An 18,403-nucleotide genomic window follows, 5' to 3' on the forward strand; every position below is an offset into this window, starting at 1 on the left:
ATTTAGGGTTAAAATTGACAAAAATCCACCGAGTACTGGAATTCAATCATGCACCATGGCTGAAACCGTACATCGACATAAATACTAATTTGCGAAAAAAATCCAGGAATGAGTTTGAGAAGAATTTCTTCAAATTAATAAATAACTCAGTTCTCGGAAAAACTATTGAGAATGTAAGGAAACAAAAAGATGTCAAGCTAGTCACTAAATGGGAGGGGAGATGGGGAGCCAAAGTTCTCATTGCTCAACCCAACTTTCACAGTTCTACCATTTTTAACGATAATTTAGTGATTATTCAATTGGATCGCACAAAAATGCATTTCAATAAACCCATTTACGTTGGTTTCTCAATCCTGGATCTATCCAAAATATTCATCTATGATTTTCATTATGAGTGCATTAAGAAAGAATTCGGTAATGAGGCTAAACTTATGTACACCGACACAGACAGTCTTCTGTATGAATTTCAAGGACGTGATATTTATGAATATATGAAGGAAAATATTTCCAAATTCGACACATCAGATTATTCAGAAGATAATGCATTCGGGATGCCACTTGTGAATAAGAAAGTACTGGGACTTATGAAGGATGAATGCAATGGCAAAGTCATGAGTGAGTTCGTAGGATTGAGAGCAAAACTGTATACATTCAAAATTCACGGTGATGAGAGAGCAAAGAAGCGTGCGAAAGGAGTGAAAGGATCAGTATTGAAGAGGATTACGTTTGATGATTATAAAGACTGTCTAGATAATCATAATAATATTGTTAAGTCACAATATTTGATCAAGAGCGATAAACATGAAGTTAGGACTGTTGAGCAAAGGAAGTTAGCTTTAAGTTGGGAAGATGACAAGAGAATATTGTTACCAGATTCTTACGATACTATACCATATGGTTATTGTAAATAAAATAATGATAAACATTCCATAATAAAAAAAATGTATAAATCTCTGTAAATTATGTTTTTTATTTGCCACTGATTTAATTATAATTCATTCTTATTTATCCAAGTATTATGGGAATCATCGAAACCAAGCCACTTGACAAAGACTTCGTTCCCACGTCTTCGAAGTATCTTATCCACGAGGTAGACGTCAGGGTGTGTGACTTTCGTCAACTCCTCCTGGTAGAATCCACCCTCAATTGGTTCATCTTCATAGTCGATGAGTTTGTAGGTCACAGGATTAGTATTTACCACTTCACTAATCGTAAATATCTCAGTTGTCCAGTTGGGTGTATAACCTTTCTCGAAAACATTCTTGTACTTGCTGACGCGCACCTTATCTCCAACCTTGAATTTGATTCTCTTTGTGCGAGGTGCTTTGAGTTTTCCATAGACATGACGTAAGAGGTACTTCTCATGAGCAGCAGTGACATCTTTCGGTTTCATTCGAATTGTGCGATGTTTAGTATCATTATAGAACCCAACTAGATTCTTGATAATAGGAATCCACTTATATGTTCCTTGTAAGCTGAACTGTTTCCACATCTTCTCCTTTAGCGTACGATTAAATCGCTCACAGATTGATGCTTTGAGGTTGCTGAAGGTTGAGTACATAGTAATCCCATAATCCTTCATGAGCTTCCTGAAATCGCTGTTGTAGAATTCTTTGCCTCGATCTACATGCAATTTCTGAGGTATACGGCCTTGTTTCAGGATAGATTCCATAGCACTGGTCACATCCTTTCCATTCTTCGTCTTAATTGGCACAGCCCAAGCATACTTCGAGAAAATATCAATAATAGTCAGGAGATATTTGTGGCTTCCATTCTCACGAGCGTAGGCACTCATATCCACAAGATCTGCCTGCCATGTTTCATCCAATCCACGGACTTCAACACGTCGACGGGGATAATTCCGGCGCGCTGGTCTATGGAGCTCCTCCACTACTGTTGCCTTCGCGTTGTCCATTCTCCAATACAATTAGACGTCTATCCAAATGACTAATTATTTCAGAATTGCGTAGTGCCAAATTTTGGTTAGTCGCTTCTTCTTTCCTTATTCCGTCCAATTGCTCACTTATCAGTGAATATAAACCATTGACCATCACTCTGGTTTCATGTATAACCGATTCTTTCAGTGTTGTCAGTTCCTCGTTTACACGTTGAATGATCTCAGAATGATTGGTCAAACGTTCTTGTACTTCCTCCTCACTAACATCTCTTCGTTTCATGGTCTCTATGAAATTTGCTTGGAATGTATCAATCATCGTTTGAATTCCATCAAGTCTACCACCCATTGCTCCAGTCACAGTATATATGAGACGAAGCTCCTCCTTCAACATACTGCGCAATATCTTCAAAGATGTAGCATCATTCTCTTCTTTAGGATCCGCCAAATTACATAATCTCCGATGATCCATATCGTATTGTCCATCAAGCGTGACCTTGAATCCATCACCTGGAGGACCTCGGCTGCCAATGGTTCTCACAGCACCAGTACCCAACTGGCGTCCAAACACGTCGACACTCATGTTTTAAATGATGGAATTTTCTTGGCTACAGCTTAATAAATAATATTAGCTTCACGCAATTCCTCAATTATTGACATAATTTCATTGGTGTGACTCATATTTCCAGCTGACTGTGACGCCATGAGCAGTCGGAGTCTATCCACCAGCTCATTAGGATTGTCCCAGTACACATAATCCATTTTCCTGGGTTTCGCTGATGCGATCATATAATGAGGGAGGGCCATTCCAGTTTTCTTGGATTTGATGATATCTTCAATGATGCTATGATATTTCATCATAGTACTTGTTCGAAGAGCTCCATTTGGTTTATAGTACTTTCGGTACGCATTCGTACTTTGTATGATATTACCGTAGGTATGCTTATCAGTTTCAGTTATGAGACTCATGTTAGGTGATTTCTGAAAGATCAATTCGATTAAACCGGGTGTTAATGTGTATTTTTCACCCTTGAGTGTCATTGAATCGCCATGGAACGTGACCAAAGAGTCGCCAATCTTCATACCCTCTTGCAGCCGACGAACACCAAATTCCTTATCCAGATCGCTATCTTCGCGCTCTGTATTATAACGATTCAAATACATCTCGAGATGTTTCTGCGAGGCTGTAGGAGATTCCAGCTTAATTGATAAAATACGATCAGTTGGAGTCATGGCTTTTATTGGTGATATCTTCCTCATGGGGGTACTCGAATGTGCTTCTTCCATGCTGAATGGGAAATCTACCAGAGTTTTATATTCAGAATCATCATCATCATCCTCATCCTTCTTCATCCGTATAGGAGCACTAAATGTCTTCTCTTTCTTTATCTTATGTAAAGGTTCCTTCATTACCGATTGATCCACCAGTTTCTCGAGAGGAGTTATCACTGGTTTAAACACTTCACTCATAGCTCTTTCAGTGGTCTCCCTACCCAATTTTATCATTTTGTGTTTGCGGCGAATAGCATTACTCGCTTGAGTAATATTCCGCAAGATATCCGTCTCCTTTTTCAAATTGTCGCTCTGCATGTTGACACTTGTACAGTCACGCTACAACTGCTCTCAAATTCTCCAAATAGTGCATATTTATCTCTTCAAGAAACTGTCGAATCCTTTTCGATATCGACCCTCATCAATTTCACTGTCTTTATCAATTACCACGAAACTGTATTTGCCCTCATTCCAACACTTGGCACATAAGTCCTTGAACTCGGCTAATGACATATCGGTATTCACATGATCCTCATAGATGTGTCTCAAATTCATATCGTCTTGGCGGAAGAGGATCAGGAGATTGGTGTTGTCCCGCACCAGATGTTTAGGTACGTGAGCGTACGTCTGACAGAGATAGAAACTGTCAACATTTCTATGTCGTCCCATGCAGAAGAATGCTCGGACATTATCCTGTTTCTCGCAGGCAATATCATCGAAAATCATGATGGAATTTGGTCGAGCATCTTCAGGTTTGATGACTTCATCATGCTCACTAAAGGGAAAATATCCTACTCCCTTGATAGGGAAGAGCAGACGTTTGAGTAATTGGTATTTAGCCTGATTGAGAGATTTTGAGTACACATAGATATTCTCAAACCTCAAACCGTTAGGGTGCATTATGAGCGCTAGTAGAGCGTTTGTTTTTCCACAATTCGACGGTCCACAGATGACTGCACGCACACTATCTGGTAACAGAGGACCATGACGTTTCTCCCGAGTCTTCTGCCTTTGTGAGAACCCATCAAAATTTATTATCGGTAGCTTAGTCTTCTGCTCTTTGAAACGCATAGTTGATGACTGAACATGAATGACGGATGCCCATCATTTTTATGGGATCTCTCAGGGAACATATAAATACACGCGGTTCATCTCATCACTAGTCAGTCCTTCTATGACCATGAAGGTGTGCAAACGTAAGAGAGGACGTCAAGGTAAAGGATTAGTGAACAGTATCATCAACAAACTCCCTGTGGAATTGCATATCCCCGGATATCAGTATTGTGGTCCTGGAACAAAGCTACAGGAGCGATTGAAACGGGGTGACCCTGGCATTAATCCACTTGACGCTGCCTGCAAAGAACACGATATAGCCTATTCTAAAAATCGAGATAACCTCACTGCGCGACACGAAGCAGATAAAGTCCTCACGGAGAAAGCCTGGAAACGAGTCTTGTCGAAAGACGCAGGTCTTGGGGAAAAAGCTGCCGCTTGGGGTATAGCCAACACCATGAAAGCGAAAACCTCCCTAGGCATGGGGATAAAACCGAGCAAAGGAATCAAAAAGAAGAAGAGGAGGAAACGTAGTGGTGGTGGTGGATGTGGAAGAAAAAAGAAAGTAGCCCTACGGCAAATTTTACAAGCTGCCAAAACATCTATGCGTCCGGGAACCGATGCTATTAAAACAGCACTCGAAGGTGCACGCGCTGCAGTGAAAAAGATCGGTGGTAAAAAGCAAGTGCGATCACCTCGCGTTCTACCTGTACCTGCGAAAATCGGAGGTTTAATACCCTTCTTGATACCGCTGTTTGCAGGTTTGAGTGCCACCGGAGCTCTGGCTGGTGGTGCAGCAGGTGTTGCAAAAGCCATCAATGACGCGAATACAGCTAAGAAAGCTCTTCAGGAGAGTATGAGACACAATCAGACAATGGAGGCTGTTGCATTGGGCAAAGGATTATACTTGAAACCCTACAAGAAGGGCTTAGGTCTCCATTTAAAAAACGCATAAAGCTACCACACCGAGCTCTCACCGATACCGACTTGATGAAATATGTCAAGCTTATGGGAATCCCACATTTTCGTGGTGTATATATGAGGAACGAAATGCCCAAGTCAGGTCCATGGAAATACGAATCAAGCATTGTCAATCTTGATGATAAAGACGGGCCTGGAACGCATTGGGTTGCATACAAGAAACGGAAGCATGAAATTATCTATTTCGATAGTTTTGGTAATCTTCATCCACCTCAAGACCTGATGGATTATTTCGGTGTTGGTAGCATTATCAAATATAACCATGATCGGTATCAAGATTATGATACGGTGGTGTGTGGACATCTCTGCTTGAAATTTCTCAATGGAGAAATAATATAAAACCTCAATCCGCTACACCACGAGCATCAGTTAGATATCAACTGTGATGAGTGACTCTTTTACATTGACATTATCAGGCACCTCTTCGGTGTTGGAGGCTCATTACTTTCCTCCAATTGAATTATCACCATTGAAAAATCACACTCTAGGATTGGCTGAACTATTAACCTTCAATTCCATTCCCAATATTGACACCGGGAATAACAAGTTTTACGTGGCGGATGAAATTATTGAAATACCAACGGGAAGCTATGAAATCGAAGATATTGAGTATTTCTTGGTTGAGAAACTGGCCAAACACAACATAAATATCAGCCTTAAGCCCAACAATAACACTCTGAAGAGTATAATCAAATGCAGTCATCCGATAAATTTTGAACCAGAAGATTCGATTGGACGATTATTGGGTTTCACGCAAGGTATGCTCTCGCCCCATGTCAGTCATGAATCTGATTCGCCAGTAATGATTCTCAAGGTCAATTCACTACGAGTTGAGTGCAACATCACCACTGGAGCATACATCAATGAACAGCGAGTACACACTGTACATGAATTCTTCCCAACAGTTCCGCCAGGATATAAGATCATTGAAGTGCCATCGAACATCATTTACCTTCCAATCGCCGTACAAGCAATAGACCATCTCCAAGTGAGAATTGTTGATCAAGAAGGTCAATTGGTGAATTTCAGAGGAGAGGTTATAACAATTAGATTACACATTAAAGCCTAATATGGGCATTGTTTTCAACATCAAATCCGGAGGTCGTTATAAAAGTGAATCACCATTGCCACTTCCAAGCAGTCATCGACGAGCGCTCAAAGCGTTAACACCACAGAATCGAAAATTCCTAAGAAGTCTAGGACTCAAAGTCCTGAAGAAAGGAAAAACAAATTAGGGAGAAGAAAAATTCATAGTTTCCTCTGCTGTTGCATTGTCATCTACCACCGTAAGCCATGGAAGAGATCCTGAAAATTCAAAAGCCCATCGTCTTCGACGAATCAATCGCTCATTACGAGATTCATGCACATCAGCCTTTTGCATCGGCGACTTTCAATAATAATGATGAAATTCGCATCGCCGTCCAACATCAAGACTTGTGCCTGCTGCCAAGCAAAAGTTCATTGCATATACATGGACGCTTGACCAAAGCAGATGGAGGAGCTGTGACGCACACAAGATTAGTGAATTGCGCGGTTCTCCACTTATTCGAAGAAATTCGCTACGAATTAAACGCCATTGTCATTGACAGAAACAAGAATGTTGGTATCACAACACTGATGAAGAATTTCGTCTCACAAACTCCGAGTCAAGCTGCTCTTCTGGAGAATGCAGGTTGGATCCTTAAAGATGATGAATCAACAGTCACTGATGAGGATGGCTATTTTGATATTTCCATACCTTTGAGTATGTTATTGGGCTTTGCTGAGGACTATGGAAGAATCATTGTCAATGCGAAGCATGAACTCATTCTAACACGTGGGAACAGTGATGTGAATGCAGTCATCCAAGCACCGGCAGGAGCAGCTGCTGCTGAAGCATTCAGACTCTCACTGGATAAATTGGAGTGGATGATTCCCTACATTAAAGTAGCTGATTCCAAGAAAATCAATCTGTTGAACTACATTTCCAAGGACGCCCCGATTCCCATCAGTTTTCGAGCCTGGGAGACGTATGAGTATCCACTCCTACCGGCGACCTCTAAACATGTCTGGGTGGTGAAAAGTTCAACTCAATTAGAGAAACCTCGCTACGTCATTGTGGGATTCCAAACTGACCGCAAAAATCGAACCAATAAGAATGCGAGTCGTTTTGATCATTGTAATATCCGCGACATAAAGCTCTTTCTGAATTCTCAAAGTTACCCTTATGGTAATCTGAATCTTGATATCAGCCATAATCAATATGCGTTACTCTACAATATGTATACGAATTTCCAAAACTCTTACTATGGTAAAGAAGCTGAACCACTCTTGAGCAAGACAGAATTCCTCAGCTATGCTCCACTCATTGTCATTGATTGTTCAAAGCAAAATGAGTACTTGAAGTCCGGACCAGTAGATATTCGTCTTGAATTCGAGGCTGATCGTCATTTCCCCCCTCAAACTGCAGCCTATTGCTTAATCTTACATGATCGTATAGTGGAGTATCACCCGATTAGTGGAGGAGTTAAAAATATGATGTAAAGAAGAAAAAAAAAACATTGTTTATATCGATTGTATACATATATTTTTAGCAATAAAAAGTTTTTTTTCATATAACAATGTGAATATGTTTTCATTTTATTTCAAAAAATATTCCTTATTTTTCTTGAATTTTTTGGACCCATAGGGATGAGGACGTTGTCTATCCTTCGCTTCACAGTGATGATGATGATGATGACGTTTCGCAGATGCAGCAGCAGTATCTTTGGTTCGTTTCACCGGTGTATTTGTATTGATTTTGGAAGAGCTGGCCAGTGCCTCTTCTACCAGATTTTGGTTTTGTTGTTCTTGTCCTTGATCTTGTGGTTGTTGTTGTTGTTGCGCAAAATGAGGAGTCTCTGAGGTTTTATCAACCAAGTCTGTTTGTTCCTCGCTCCCATCCATGTTTGAGTCTCGATGTAATTTCACAATTTTGTAATTTCCTTCCAAATCTAGGAAATCTTGGAGAAAATCCCATGATGTTTGCGGGGGATTGTTACCGTAGTGATTGATAACAATATCGTCGTACTCACAGACATATGGCGAAATCGACTTTAACAAATGAATTTCGTCAGTTGTCAACTGGAGATCTTTTTTATTTGGTCCAATTCGTAAACTCTTGATGAGTGCCAAATTCTCTTTCAAATCCAGGAAATCACGAAAACAGTCTTGCGCCGTTTGTGTTGGATTTTCACCATAATGTCTAATAACAATATCATTATAATCCACCAAAAATGGTGGAAGTGCGCATAACAATTTCACTTCGTTTGGACTCAAGTGATCCATGATGCAAACTGATGCCAAAAGGAATGAGGGAAGTATTACCTCTTATGACGCAATCTTCCCCCACTCCGAACCACTGTCCTTGAAAACTGCGCGAAAAAATATGCGCACTTCTTCTAAAAGTGTAAACATTTCTCAGAAATATGTCGCAATTTTCTCCCACTCCGAACCACTGTCCCTGAAACTGCGCAAAAAAAATATGCGCACTTCTTCCAAAAATGTAAACACTTCTGAGAAATATGACGCATAATGATGCAATCTAATTCTTGAAGAAAATACGCAGTACTTTCAGCGTAGTGATCAGTCGTACTCAGAACGTTACAGTGTAAAGATGGACGCGATTGTGGACGTTCAAGGATTTCAGAGTGATGATAATAAATTTATCGTTAAAGAACTGGCAGTTGCATATATTGATGACCTTGAGCGAGTTGAATGTGTGCTCTTCAAACCACCATATTCATGGGATGACTTGTCAGCTAAAGCTAAACGTTCCAACACATGGCTAATCAACAGTTTCCATGGCTTGCGCTGGGAAACCGGAGACACACCATATTCTGAGCTTCCACAGATTGCTGAAGAAGTTCTCAAAGACGCAGCTAACCTCTATGTGAAAGGATTACAGAAGAAACAGTGGCTGGAAGGGATTCTTGGAAGTTCACAATCAGTGATCGATTTAGAAGATTTAGATTGTCCGAAATTATCGGACCTTGAGTTGTCGAAATGTTTGCATCCTCATAATGATGACGATGACGAGGACCCATTCGTTTGTGCATTGGAAAATGTGAAAAATTTGAGAACCTGGTATGTTGTGAAACATGGCAACCGTTTGCAACGATCTTTGGAAATGTTCTGTAACTCGAAAAGTCTTGATGGAATGAGCACTCAAGACATAGCGATTCTCCCAAAAAGTTTTTTGCTCATGTGCGCTGCACATAGTATTGAGAATGTTTGGGATAAATTACCGGAAAATATGCAAAAGGATGAAGATATCGTGAATTGTCGAAGATGTCATCTCCATCATTCCTCCAATGCTCCAATGAAGAAAAACTGTCCCCTCTGCAAATTCTTCAAGAACACAGAGGTCCACACGGAAGAATCACCCGAAATTATCCTCAATCAATTTATGGTTTTGTTCTTATTGATGAACTTATTAATCAACCGTTAAGGAAATTATATGGGAAAAAATGGATAAACGACCTCAGAACTCAGAATCTCGGGAGAGCAGTTGGTTAAAAGAATAGCAGCCGCAGAGACGCACCGCTACATTTCGCGAAGAGTTCGAGAAATCCAAAACCTTGGAGGGTAGTAAGCCCTACAACAAAGAAACCCACTCCAGGAAAACATGATTGATATAAATATTGAAGGTTATGAAAATGTAACAAAAAAAGAAAAAAATATATGTATAAAAAACAATCTATATGCATTCTATATTTTTTTTAAAAATACCTTCCCTCAGTACGGGATAATTCCATAGGAATGATGATGAGCGCATCTATTTCATTCAAAATTTCCCGCGTGTTACGGCTGAGCCAATCCACGCACACCTTGAACTCACCCCCCACCACCGAGCAACCCCACTCACTAGCAAAAAACCTTACCCACAGCGACTCCCCCACCATCACGACTCCAGCCGCAGCGGCCCCCTTCCCCCTGCCGCCGGCCGGCTGCCTCCTGCCTGCTGCCTCCTGCCTCCTGCCCCCGCACACCCCCTCGCCAACATTTGGTCCAGAACTGGCTTATGGTAACTACTAAACTGTTTTTTCATCTTCTATTCAACTTGTTGTAAAACCATCGCTTCTAATTCTTTGCCTCGTTCCATAGCTTTTGTACTCCGCAATTTTTTACCACCAACTAGCAACTCCACTAGAACTCCATCCGGTGTATTACAACGTGATGCTTCATATGCTTTTGATGCAGTAATTCGCCCGTATCGCAATGTAAACCAGAGCTCACAGTTTGCTTGATCCTGAGTGATTTTTTCAATACGTTCACACAAATCTTTCGACATTCGACTTTTACTGAATGTTACAAATTCCTCATAAGATGTTCCTCCTTCATTAATAAAATTTACTAATAAATTATGGATCGAAAGACTTTGCTCGTTATTTACATCATTGAAGTATTTTAAAATTTGACTCTGTACAGTTTTTTGATTTGTTTTTTTTACAAATTCTTCTAATGTATTAAAAGGTTTATTCACAGCAGTAACTTCTTTATTAGAGGCAAAATCTTTTACCATAATAAATTTTATTGATGATCCAACTTGAGATAGAACTGATTTTCGCCAATAACATTCAATATCTGTCGGTGAAGGTTCTTCCGATCTCCTGTGTAACCACATTATGAAAGCGATCGAGTGCTTGCATCCACCTAAGGAAGAAAAAATAATTAATTTGGAGGTCTTTCATTTTTGATCGATTTTTTTTTTCGTTTCTCGTATTGAACAATAACATTTACCTGACGATGCGGCACAATCATGACATTGGATAGACAAAATCTCTTCCTCAACAATGTCTAAAACGAGAGTCACTCGATATGATTTATTGTGTACTCTGTGCTCAGGACAAATAAGACATTTAAGAGTACATTCTGATCCATGAAGTTTTAGTTGTACGAATTCAATAGCAGCATCTCCATATGATTTTCTCCCAGATCTACATTTCAATATATTTATTTTAATATTTCGTCTAGTATTTTTAATCTAATATTTCAACTTATGTACTTTAATACTTGTTGTAGATTAAAAATTAACTGATATTTATAATTTTTTGGATTTTTTTCAATCTCAGAATCTCACTTTAAAAAAGAAAACCAAAGAAATGACTGGTGGAATTTTCTATATAATTTTTTTTAAAATTATTATTTATAACAAAATCCAAAAATTATTAAATAAAGACTAAATTCAGTGTCATGAAAAATTTATACGTACAGGTTAGCTTTTGCTCCTTGCATTTCTGCTGATACAAAAGCAGAGTTTGTAGCTAAGTAGGATGTGACCATAAAAGCATCAACTCGTGGTAAATTATCTGATCGAGCTTCACTGAAACCAGGATCTACTTTTCTTCGAGGCATTTTTATTTCTTTTTAATTATTTATTATTCACTGACCGTGCACATGTATCACTAGTACCACTCAGCATGTTGTATAATGATATAGAGTGTGTTCATAACCTCTATGCTAATATTCTTGTCAGTTTTTGAAGTAAACATTAGTATGAAATTTATTTCAATTTTTTTTTCTACTTTCAGTGAATTTTAGTCTTAATAATAGAATATAATAAAATTCACTGTAAATAACAACGAGCTTGAAATTTTTTCCAACGATTTATCGTCCGTCACTTATCATGCATTCAAATAACGCGCTAAAATATGCACAATGACGTCAGACCAATCGCATCACGTTTCACGTCACGTGATTTTTATACCACTTTTATTTATTTATTTATTTAAAAATAATTTGTTAAAATTAAATTTCAATCTTATTTAGGTATTTTATGGATATCAAAGAATTGATTAAATTAATTTTATGTGCAAAATCATTTTCATGCAAATACCCAATTATTATTAACAGTTGATGAGTGTGTCATATGATGCGAAGTAATTGATTTCAATCACAATTATCAATCAAGTGTCTCCAATATTTTAACCTATTTTCGTATCAGAAAATTGAATATTCAGTTCTGCTAAATAGTTCAATTCTTATTGCTAGGGCAACTCAGTCATGTTCTGGTTTGACGTTCTTGGAAAATTATCAAACCTTGTAGTTAAAATACAAATCGACGCGTGTTTGCACCCTATAATTATTGTGATCGAAAATAGGGAATATAATTGGGATTTCGAAAACAAATCATTTCATCAAATCTATATGAGCTGATATGTAACCCTCAATTCATATCATTATTTGAACTTTTGTTTATGACAAAAATTATGTTAATGAAAATTCTCATTCCAACCCGATCAGTTAGTAAGATTTTTCGGGCTAGATGTCACAGTATAAATTGTACACATAGTATAGTCCTCATAGTGACCGTATTGTACAATCCGAATGTTTTCATATATGCCATATGTCCTCATAATGTACGTAGAACACAATGCGAATGTATTTTATATGCCTTCAAACCATCCGATTCATAAAATATGTTGATATTCTCAGAAATGATTCGACGGAAAATCATAAATAAAAATTGACTATACTAAATTGACTATAAAAGTGAATATTCTAACTTATTTTCGCGTTCCAAAATTCGATATCTCATTCCGTTGAATGGTTCAAGTATTTCTGACAGCATTCATTGGCCATATTCTGGTTTGAGCGAAATAAAGATTTATTAAACATTGGAATTGGAACAGAACATGTACGAGGGTATGTGTAGAAAATCCAAATTAAACTATAAGAGAAATCTCTTCCATCAAATCTGTATAAGCTGATTTTTTCATTTTAATTTATATCTTTATACAACGGCTGACTTAAAGTGACAATTGCTTTTCAACGAATAGATCAATAAAGATTAACTGAAGGAAAATTTCGTGTCCAAGTCCTCCATAATGTGGTCAGTAACAATATACCATAGATGATGATTACTTTACAAACTAGATTAATTAAGGAGATGTTTCTGCAAGACCTCATAAACGAAACATATAAATTGTCGAGTGCTCATAATAACCGTATAGTAGAATCTGAATGTCCTCATATTTTCTGCATGTCCTCCTAATCCCCTATAGTGAAATGCAAATGTCTCCATGTGATCACTATGTCTTCAAACTAACCAATACTATTCAAATTCGTTCATGTCTCAGCAATGATCCAAGAAATAATTCATGATGAAGTAATGAGTGCTGTCAATGTTTCATTCCATTTTCTCACCCTATGAACCGGCATCGATATTAGTTGACTGATCTTATTTGCACTGACAGCATATTTAAGCCATGTTATTAATTATCCGGAATAGAGATTATGAAACTCTGTAATTGAACACATAAATTTACGAATGTCTGACCCTTACTACTATCGTGACAGAAAAATGGCCAGAGACTATAACTGGGATTTAAAGAGGAACTTGTTCCATTGAATTTGAATGAGTTAGTTTGAGTTGAATGGTTGAATTTCTATCGATTGGAAAACTTAACAATTATTTTAATTTGGTAATCAGAACACTAATCAACGACTGTATGTGGCCTACCACCAACGTGATAAAAAAAAGTCAGGGAAAATAGAATAAATTTCGAGAGTAATGTACTCTATCAAATTTGTATAAACTGTTTTTTGAATGATTCATATCATTACTTAATGTCTTGTCCTTTTCTTCATTACCAAAAATAAGTTCATGAGAATTATTATTTCAGCATTGTCAATTAGTAAGGTTCTTCTGTTAGTGTCAAGTCCTTGTAATGAACGTATCGTAGAATGTGAATGCCGCCATATATCCCATATGTTCTCAAAATGTACATACAGTAAAATGCGAATGTCCTCATATATTCCATATATCCCCAAACTATTCAATACGTTGAATAAGTCGATGTGCTCAGGAGTGACTTGACGTGTAATTGTTATTAACGATTGATGAGAATGTCATATGATGAAAAGTGATTGATTTCAATCAGATTCATCAATCAAATGTATATTCATTAGCCTGCCAAGCTAAAACGCAAGTTCAGAATTCACTACAGACAAATCAAAAAACGATGGCGTAATATATGACAAGACTATAGGAATTTTTTCAATTTTTTGCGATATTTTTAGACGTTGCCAAAACGATTCAAAAATCTTATGGGATTATGACCGTGAAGAGAGGAATAAAATCAAAATCCCTGATTTTATTGAGAAGATATTCATATTATTATTCTAAAATTCCAGCACGTGTTTCCAAACGACTGACGAATGAAGCAAATGTTTTATCACGGTCCTCGGGTCATTTTTCATTAAATTAAAAAGCCGGATTATCGCTCAAAACAGGGGTTTTTAGGCATGTCTCAATGCCTCACAACGTGTCGAATCCTTTCCGGATTCTCTCAAATGATTATTCAACTATCTCTCCATCGTCTCGTGAAACAATGGATATTTTGTCTTATACTCAATCAAAGAAACACGCAAAAGAAAATTCAGCAATTTTCGGAGGGTGACAAGTGCTTGGATTAGATAGTGCCATTATGAAGGCCATATACCTGAAATGGAGAAGGTTAGTCCGCTGGCTCGCCCTCCCCTCAAAAGGGACAGCCTTTTATTACCCTCAATATATCATAAACTGCCTTTTTGTTACTAGAATAACATTTTTTATTATTTTGCGTTTTAAATAACAAAATTCACATGATGGTATCACCCGTATTCCAACGATAACAACAAAACTTGAATGGAGGAAATATCTTAATTTGAAGTGATGACTGGTCTTTACGTAATGCCCCCTTCTCGTGAGCACTAGAATAGTGATGGTGTTTTCTTCATGTTCTGCTTTTGCTTTCCAGGGTGAGTAATCCAAATTCCTCTGGATTCTTTATCCAATTAAGTTAAAATCACATTAAGTTAAAATCACAAAAGTTCCATTTTGAGAAAATTGTTTATAAGCCTACTAGTCGGGAGCGTATTTCAGTGTCCACTGACTGGGGCATTCAATGACTTTTACTCATAGCTATATATTCACGAGGGTGCTCAACGCCTTTTCAGCATGAAAAGAGAAGGAAGAATTTTCTTTTCCTTAAAAACTTTGTTATTATTTAAAGTTTTGTTTACGTTAAATTTTTTTTTCAATGTTAATAAATACTTTTTTAATTATAACTGCATTTGTTCTTTTTATGACAGAATTCTGTTCAAATTGATTCTATCGATTCAAATAGATTGTTTCTTTGATTTCATAAAATTGTTTCTTCCAATTAAGTGAAACTTTGTGATACTAATAATACATAAATTAGAGAGGAAAACGGGGTGAACTAGACCATGGGGTGGAATGGACCGTTTTAATAGTAAAATCCATCTTCAGAAGAAGAAAATCTACTCGGGATATTATTTGGAACGGTTTCATTGTGTTTTCAGAGGCCCAAACATCAAGTGGGTTTTTTTTTTAAAGATTAGATCCTCTGCGGTTCTCCCCCCTCCCCTTTGCCATACCTGATTTATTTGATCCAAATAAACGTTCATTCTGAACGAACAAACCATTCATTTGATTCCAATAAACGATGTATTTGGAATGAATAAACAGTTCATTTACATTTAATAAAAGATTTGTGAAATAAATATTTTATTTATTTCATGTAAATAAATTAATTTAGTTGAAACAAGTAAATGAGTTTATTAATTTTTAATAAATATATTCTTGAGTCGAATTAAATTTTTTCAAATAATTACTTTTATTTGATTTAAATGAGTCATTTTTCTGGGTGTAGTCTGAAATAAAAAAGTGAATGAGTAATTTTGTCGCATAAAAAAATGAATATAACATTTATCAACTATTCTGATGGTTGAGAAATATTTTTCAGTGTCTCAGTTCAGGTAGTCTCGGGAATAAGTATAGGCAGACCTTCTATGTCCGAAGATGCTCACTCTTGGTACCTGGAGAAGGACTGTCATAAAGCCATAAAGCCATTTGACTTTTCACCACCCTCCTTAGTGGCAAATTGCCACTAGGTCAGATATTTTTGGAGAATTTCAAATCGTTTTGGCAACGTCTAAAAATATCGCAAAAAATCTGAAAAAATTCCTATAGTCTTGTCATATATTACGCCATCGTTTTTTGATTTGTCTGTAGTGAATTCTGAAATTGCGTTTTAGCTTGGCAGGCTAATATTCATATTCCATATTTTATCCTATTTGCGTCTTCGTGAAATCGGCATCTAGTGTCGCTGAATGGTTCAATTCTCGTTGATAATCGAAATAATTTAATACCTAATATTTGGACCTCACTTCATATCAATATGTGAACTTCTCCGTGTTTCGGCTGACAAAAATTATGTTAATGAGCATTCTCGCTTCTACCCGGTCAATTAGTAAGTTTTTTTTGGCGAGAAGTCATAGTATACACTCCATCCAAAATGTTGAGTCCTCATAGTGATCGTACTTTATAATCTAATGTCCCCTTACATTCCGTATTTCCTCATAACGTACGTTCAATAGAATGCGTATGTCCTCATATATACCATATGTATTCACACTATCCAATACGTAAACTCAGAGGTGATTCGACCGATAATCGTAAATGAAAATTTAATATATTATTTTATGATGTGAAGTGATTGATATCAATCATGTTCTCTGTATCAAATGCCTTAAATATTCTATTCTAAATAAATGTCCAATTCTCGTTGATAGGGAACAGCAGTCATGTTCTGGTTTGACTGTATTCAAAAATAGATACACCTTGTAAAATAGAAATCAAGAAATCTAGGAATCCTACAATCATTGAGACCGAGAATAGGTAGGTAATATAATTCAAATTTTGAAAGTAATTCGTCCCATTCGCTCAAATTTGCAGGATCTAATCATAATCTTACATATTTTAATATCTAATCTGTGGACCTCACTTCATACCAATATTTGAACTTTTCCGTTTTTCGGATGACCAAAATTATGTTAATGGGCATTCTCGTTCCTACCCGATCAATTAGTATGGTTCTTTTGGCGAGAAGTCATAGTATACACTGCACCCAGAATGTTGAGTCCTCATATATCCTCATATCGTACGTTCAGTAGAATGCGTATGTCGTCATATATACCATATGTCTTCACACTATCCAATACGTAAACTATGGTGATGTTCTCTGAGGTGATTCGACCGATAATCGTAAATGAAAATTTAATATATTGTTTTATGATGCGAAGTGATTAATATCAATTATGTTCTCTGTATTAAATGCCTTAAATATTCTATTCTGAATAAATGTCCAATTCTCGTTGATAGGGAACAGCATTCATGTTCTGGTTTGAATTTGTTGAAAAATAGATACACCTTGTAATTAAAATAGAAATCAACAAGTCTAGGGACCATATAATCATTGAGACCGAAAATAGGTCGGTAATATAATTCAAATTTTGAAAGGAATTCATTCCATTCGCTCAAATTTGTAGGACCTAATCTTGATCTTACATATTCTAATACCTAATCTGTGGAACTCACTTCATACCAATATTTGAACTTTTCCGTTTTTCGGATGACCAAAATTATGTTAATGAGCATTCTCGCTCCAACGTACATTATATCCTCATAATGTACGTACAGTAGAATGCATATGTGCTCATATATTCCATATGTCTTCATACTATCCAATATATAAACTATGTTGATGGTCTTAGAGGTCATTCGACGGATAATCGTAAATGAAAATTGATTATATTCTTATATGATGTGACGTGATTTCATTTATGTTCTGTCTATCAACTACCTCGAATATTCTATCTTATTTTCGCGCTCGGCAATTCGGTATCTAAAACCTCAATTCATGTCATTATCTGACACTTTTCGTTTTTTTATGACAACAATTATTTTAATGAGAATTCTCGTTGCAACTCGATCAATTAGTAAGGTTTTTTGGCGAGACGTCACAGTATACATTATTCCCGTGGTGTTCAGTCCTCATAATGAACGTATTGTATAATCTGAATTTCCCCATACATTCCATATATCCTCATCTAGCGATGTAACCATTAGGTTTGTTCTTAAATAAATAAAAAATAATAATATGTCCTCATAATGTACGTACAGTAGAATGCATAAGTCCTCATATATTCCATATGTCTTTACACTATCCAATACATAAACTATGTTGCAGTTCTCAGAGATCATTCGACGGATAATCGTAAATGAAAATTGAATATATTCTTATATGATGCGACGTGATTAATTTCATTTATGTTTCATCTATCAAGTACCTCGCATATTCTATTCTATTTTCGCGTTCGGCAATTCGGTATCTAGAA

The 18,403-nt window shown here is 36.9% G+C and overlaps 3 protein-coding genes across 3 annotated transcripts; 1 reads left to right on the plus strand and 2 right to left on the minus strand.

Annotated features, from left to right (window-relative positions):
- Nucleotides 1-2,509: 2,509 nt before the first annotated feature.
- On the minus strand, nucleotides 2,510-3,484 carry LOC107045899. The gene has a single exon (XM_015268308.1). The coding sequence runs from the start codon at nucleotides 3,482-3,484 to the stop codon at nucleotides 2,510-2,512; it is 975 nt and encodes a 324-aa protein (XP_015123794.1).
- Nucleotides 3,485-6,493: 3,009 nt separating this feature from the next.
- On the plus strand, nucleotides 6,494-7,977 carry LOC107045900. Its single transcript, XM_015268309.1, has 2 exons — nucleotides 6,494-7,719; nucleotides 7,869-7,977. Exons 1-2 carry the CDS (start codon nucleotides 6,494-6,496, stop codon nucleotides 7,975-7,977), a joined length of 1,335 nt encoding a protein of 444 aa, XP_015123795.1.
- Nucleotides 7,978-10,333: 2,356 nt separating this feature from the next.
- On the minus strand, nucleotides 10,334-11,575 carry LOC114841610. Its single transcript, XM_029126662.1, has 4 exons — nucleotides 11,433-11,575; nucleotides 10,961-11,157; nucleotides 10,740-10,873; nucleotides 10,334-10,555 (listed from the first exon to the last, which is right to left on the minus strand). The coding sequence occupies exons 1-4, from the start codon at nucleotides 11,573-11,575 to the stop codon at nucleotides 10,529-10,531; spliced, it is 501 nt and encodes a 166-aa protein (XP_028982495.1). The 3' UTR covers nucleotides 10,334-10,528.
- Nucleotides 11,576-18,403: the final 6,828 nt, after the last annotated feature.

The sequence above is a fragment of the Diachasma alloeum genome, unplaced genomic scaffold, assembly GCF_001412515.2.
Source record: "Diachasma alloeum isolate Michigan unplaced genomic scaffold, Dall2.0 Dall_scaffold_01121, whole genome shotgun sequence".
Taxonomy (NCBI): Eukaryota; Metazoa; Arthropoda; class Insecta; order Hymenoptera; family Braconidae; genus Diachasma; species Diachasma alloeum.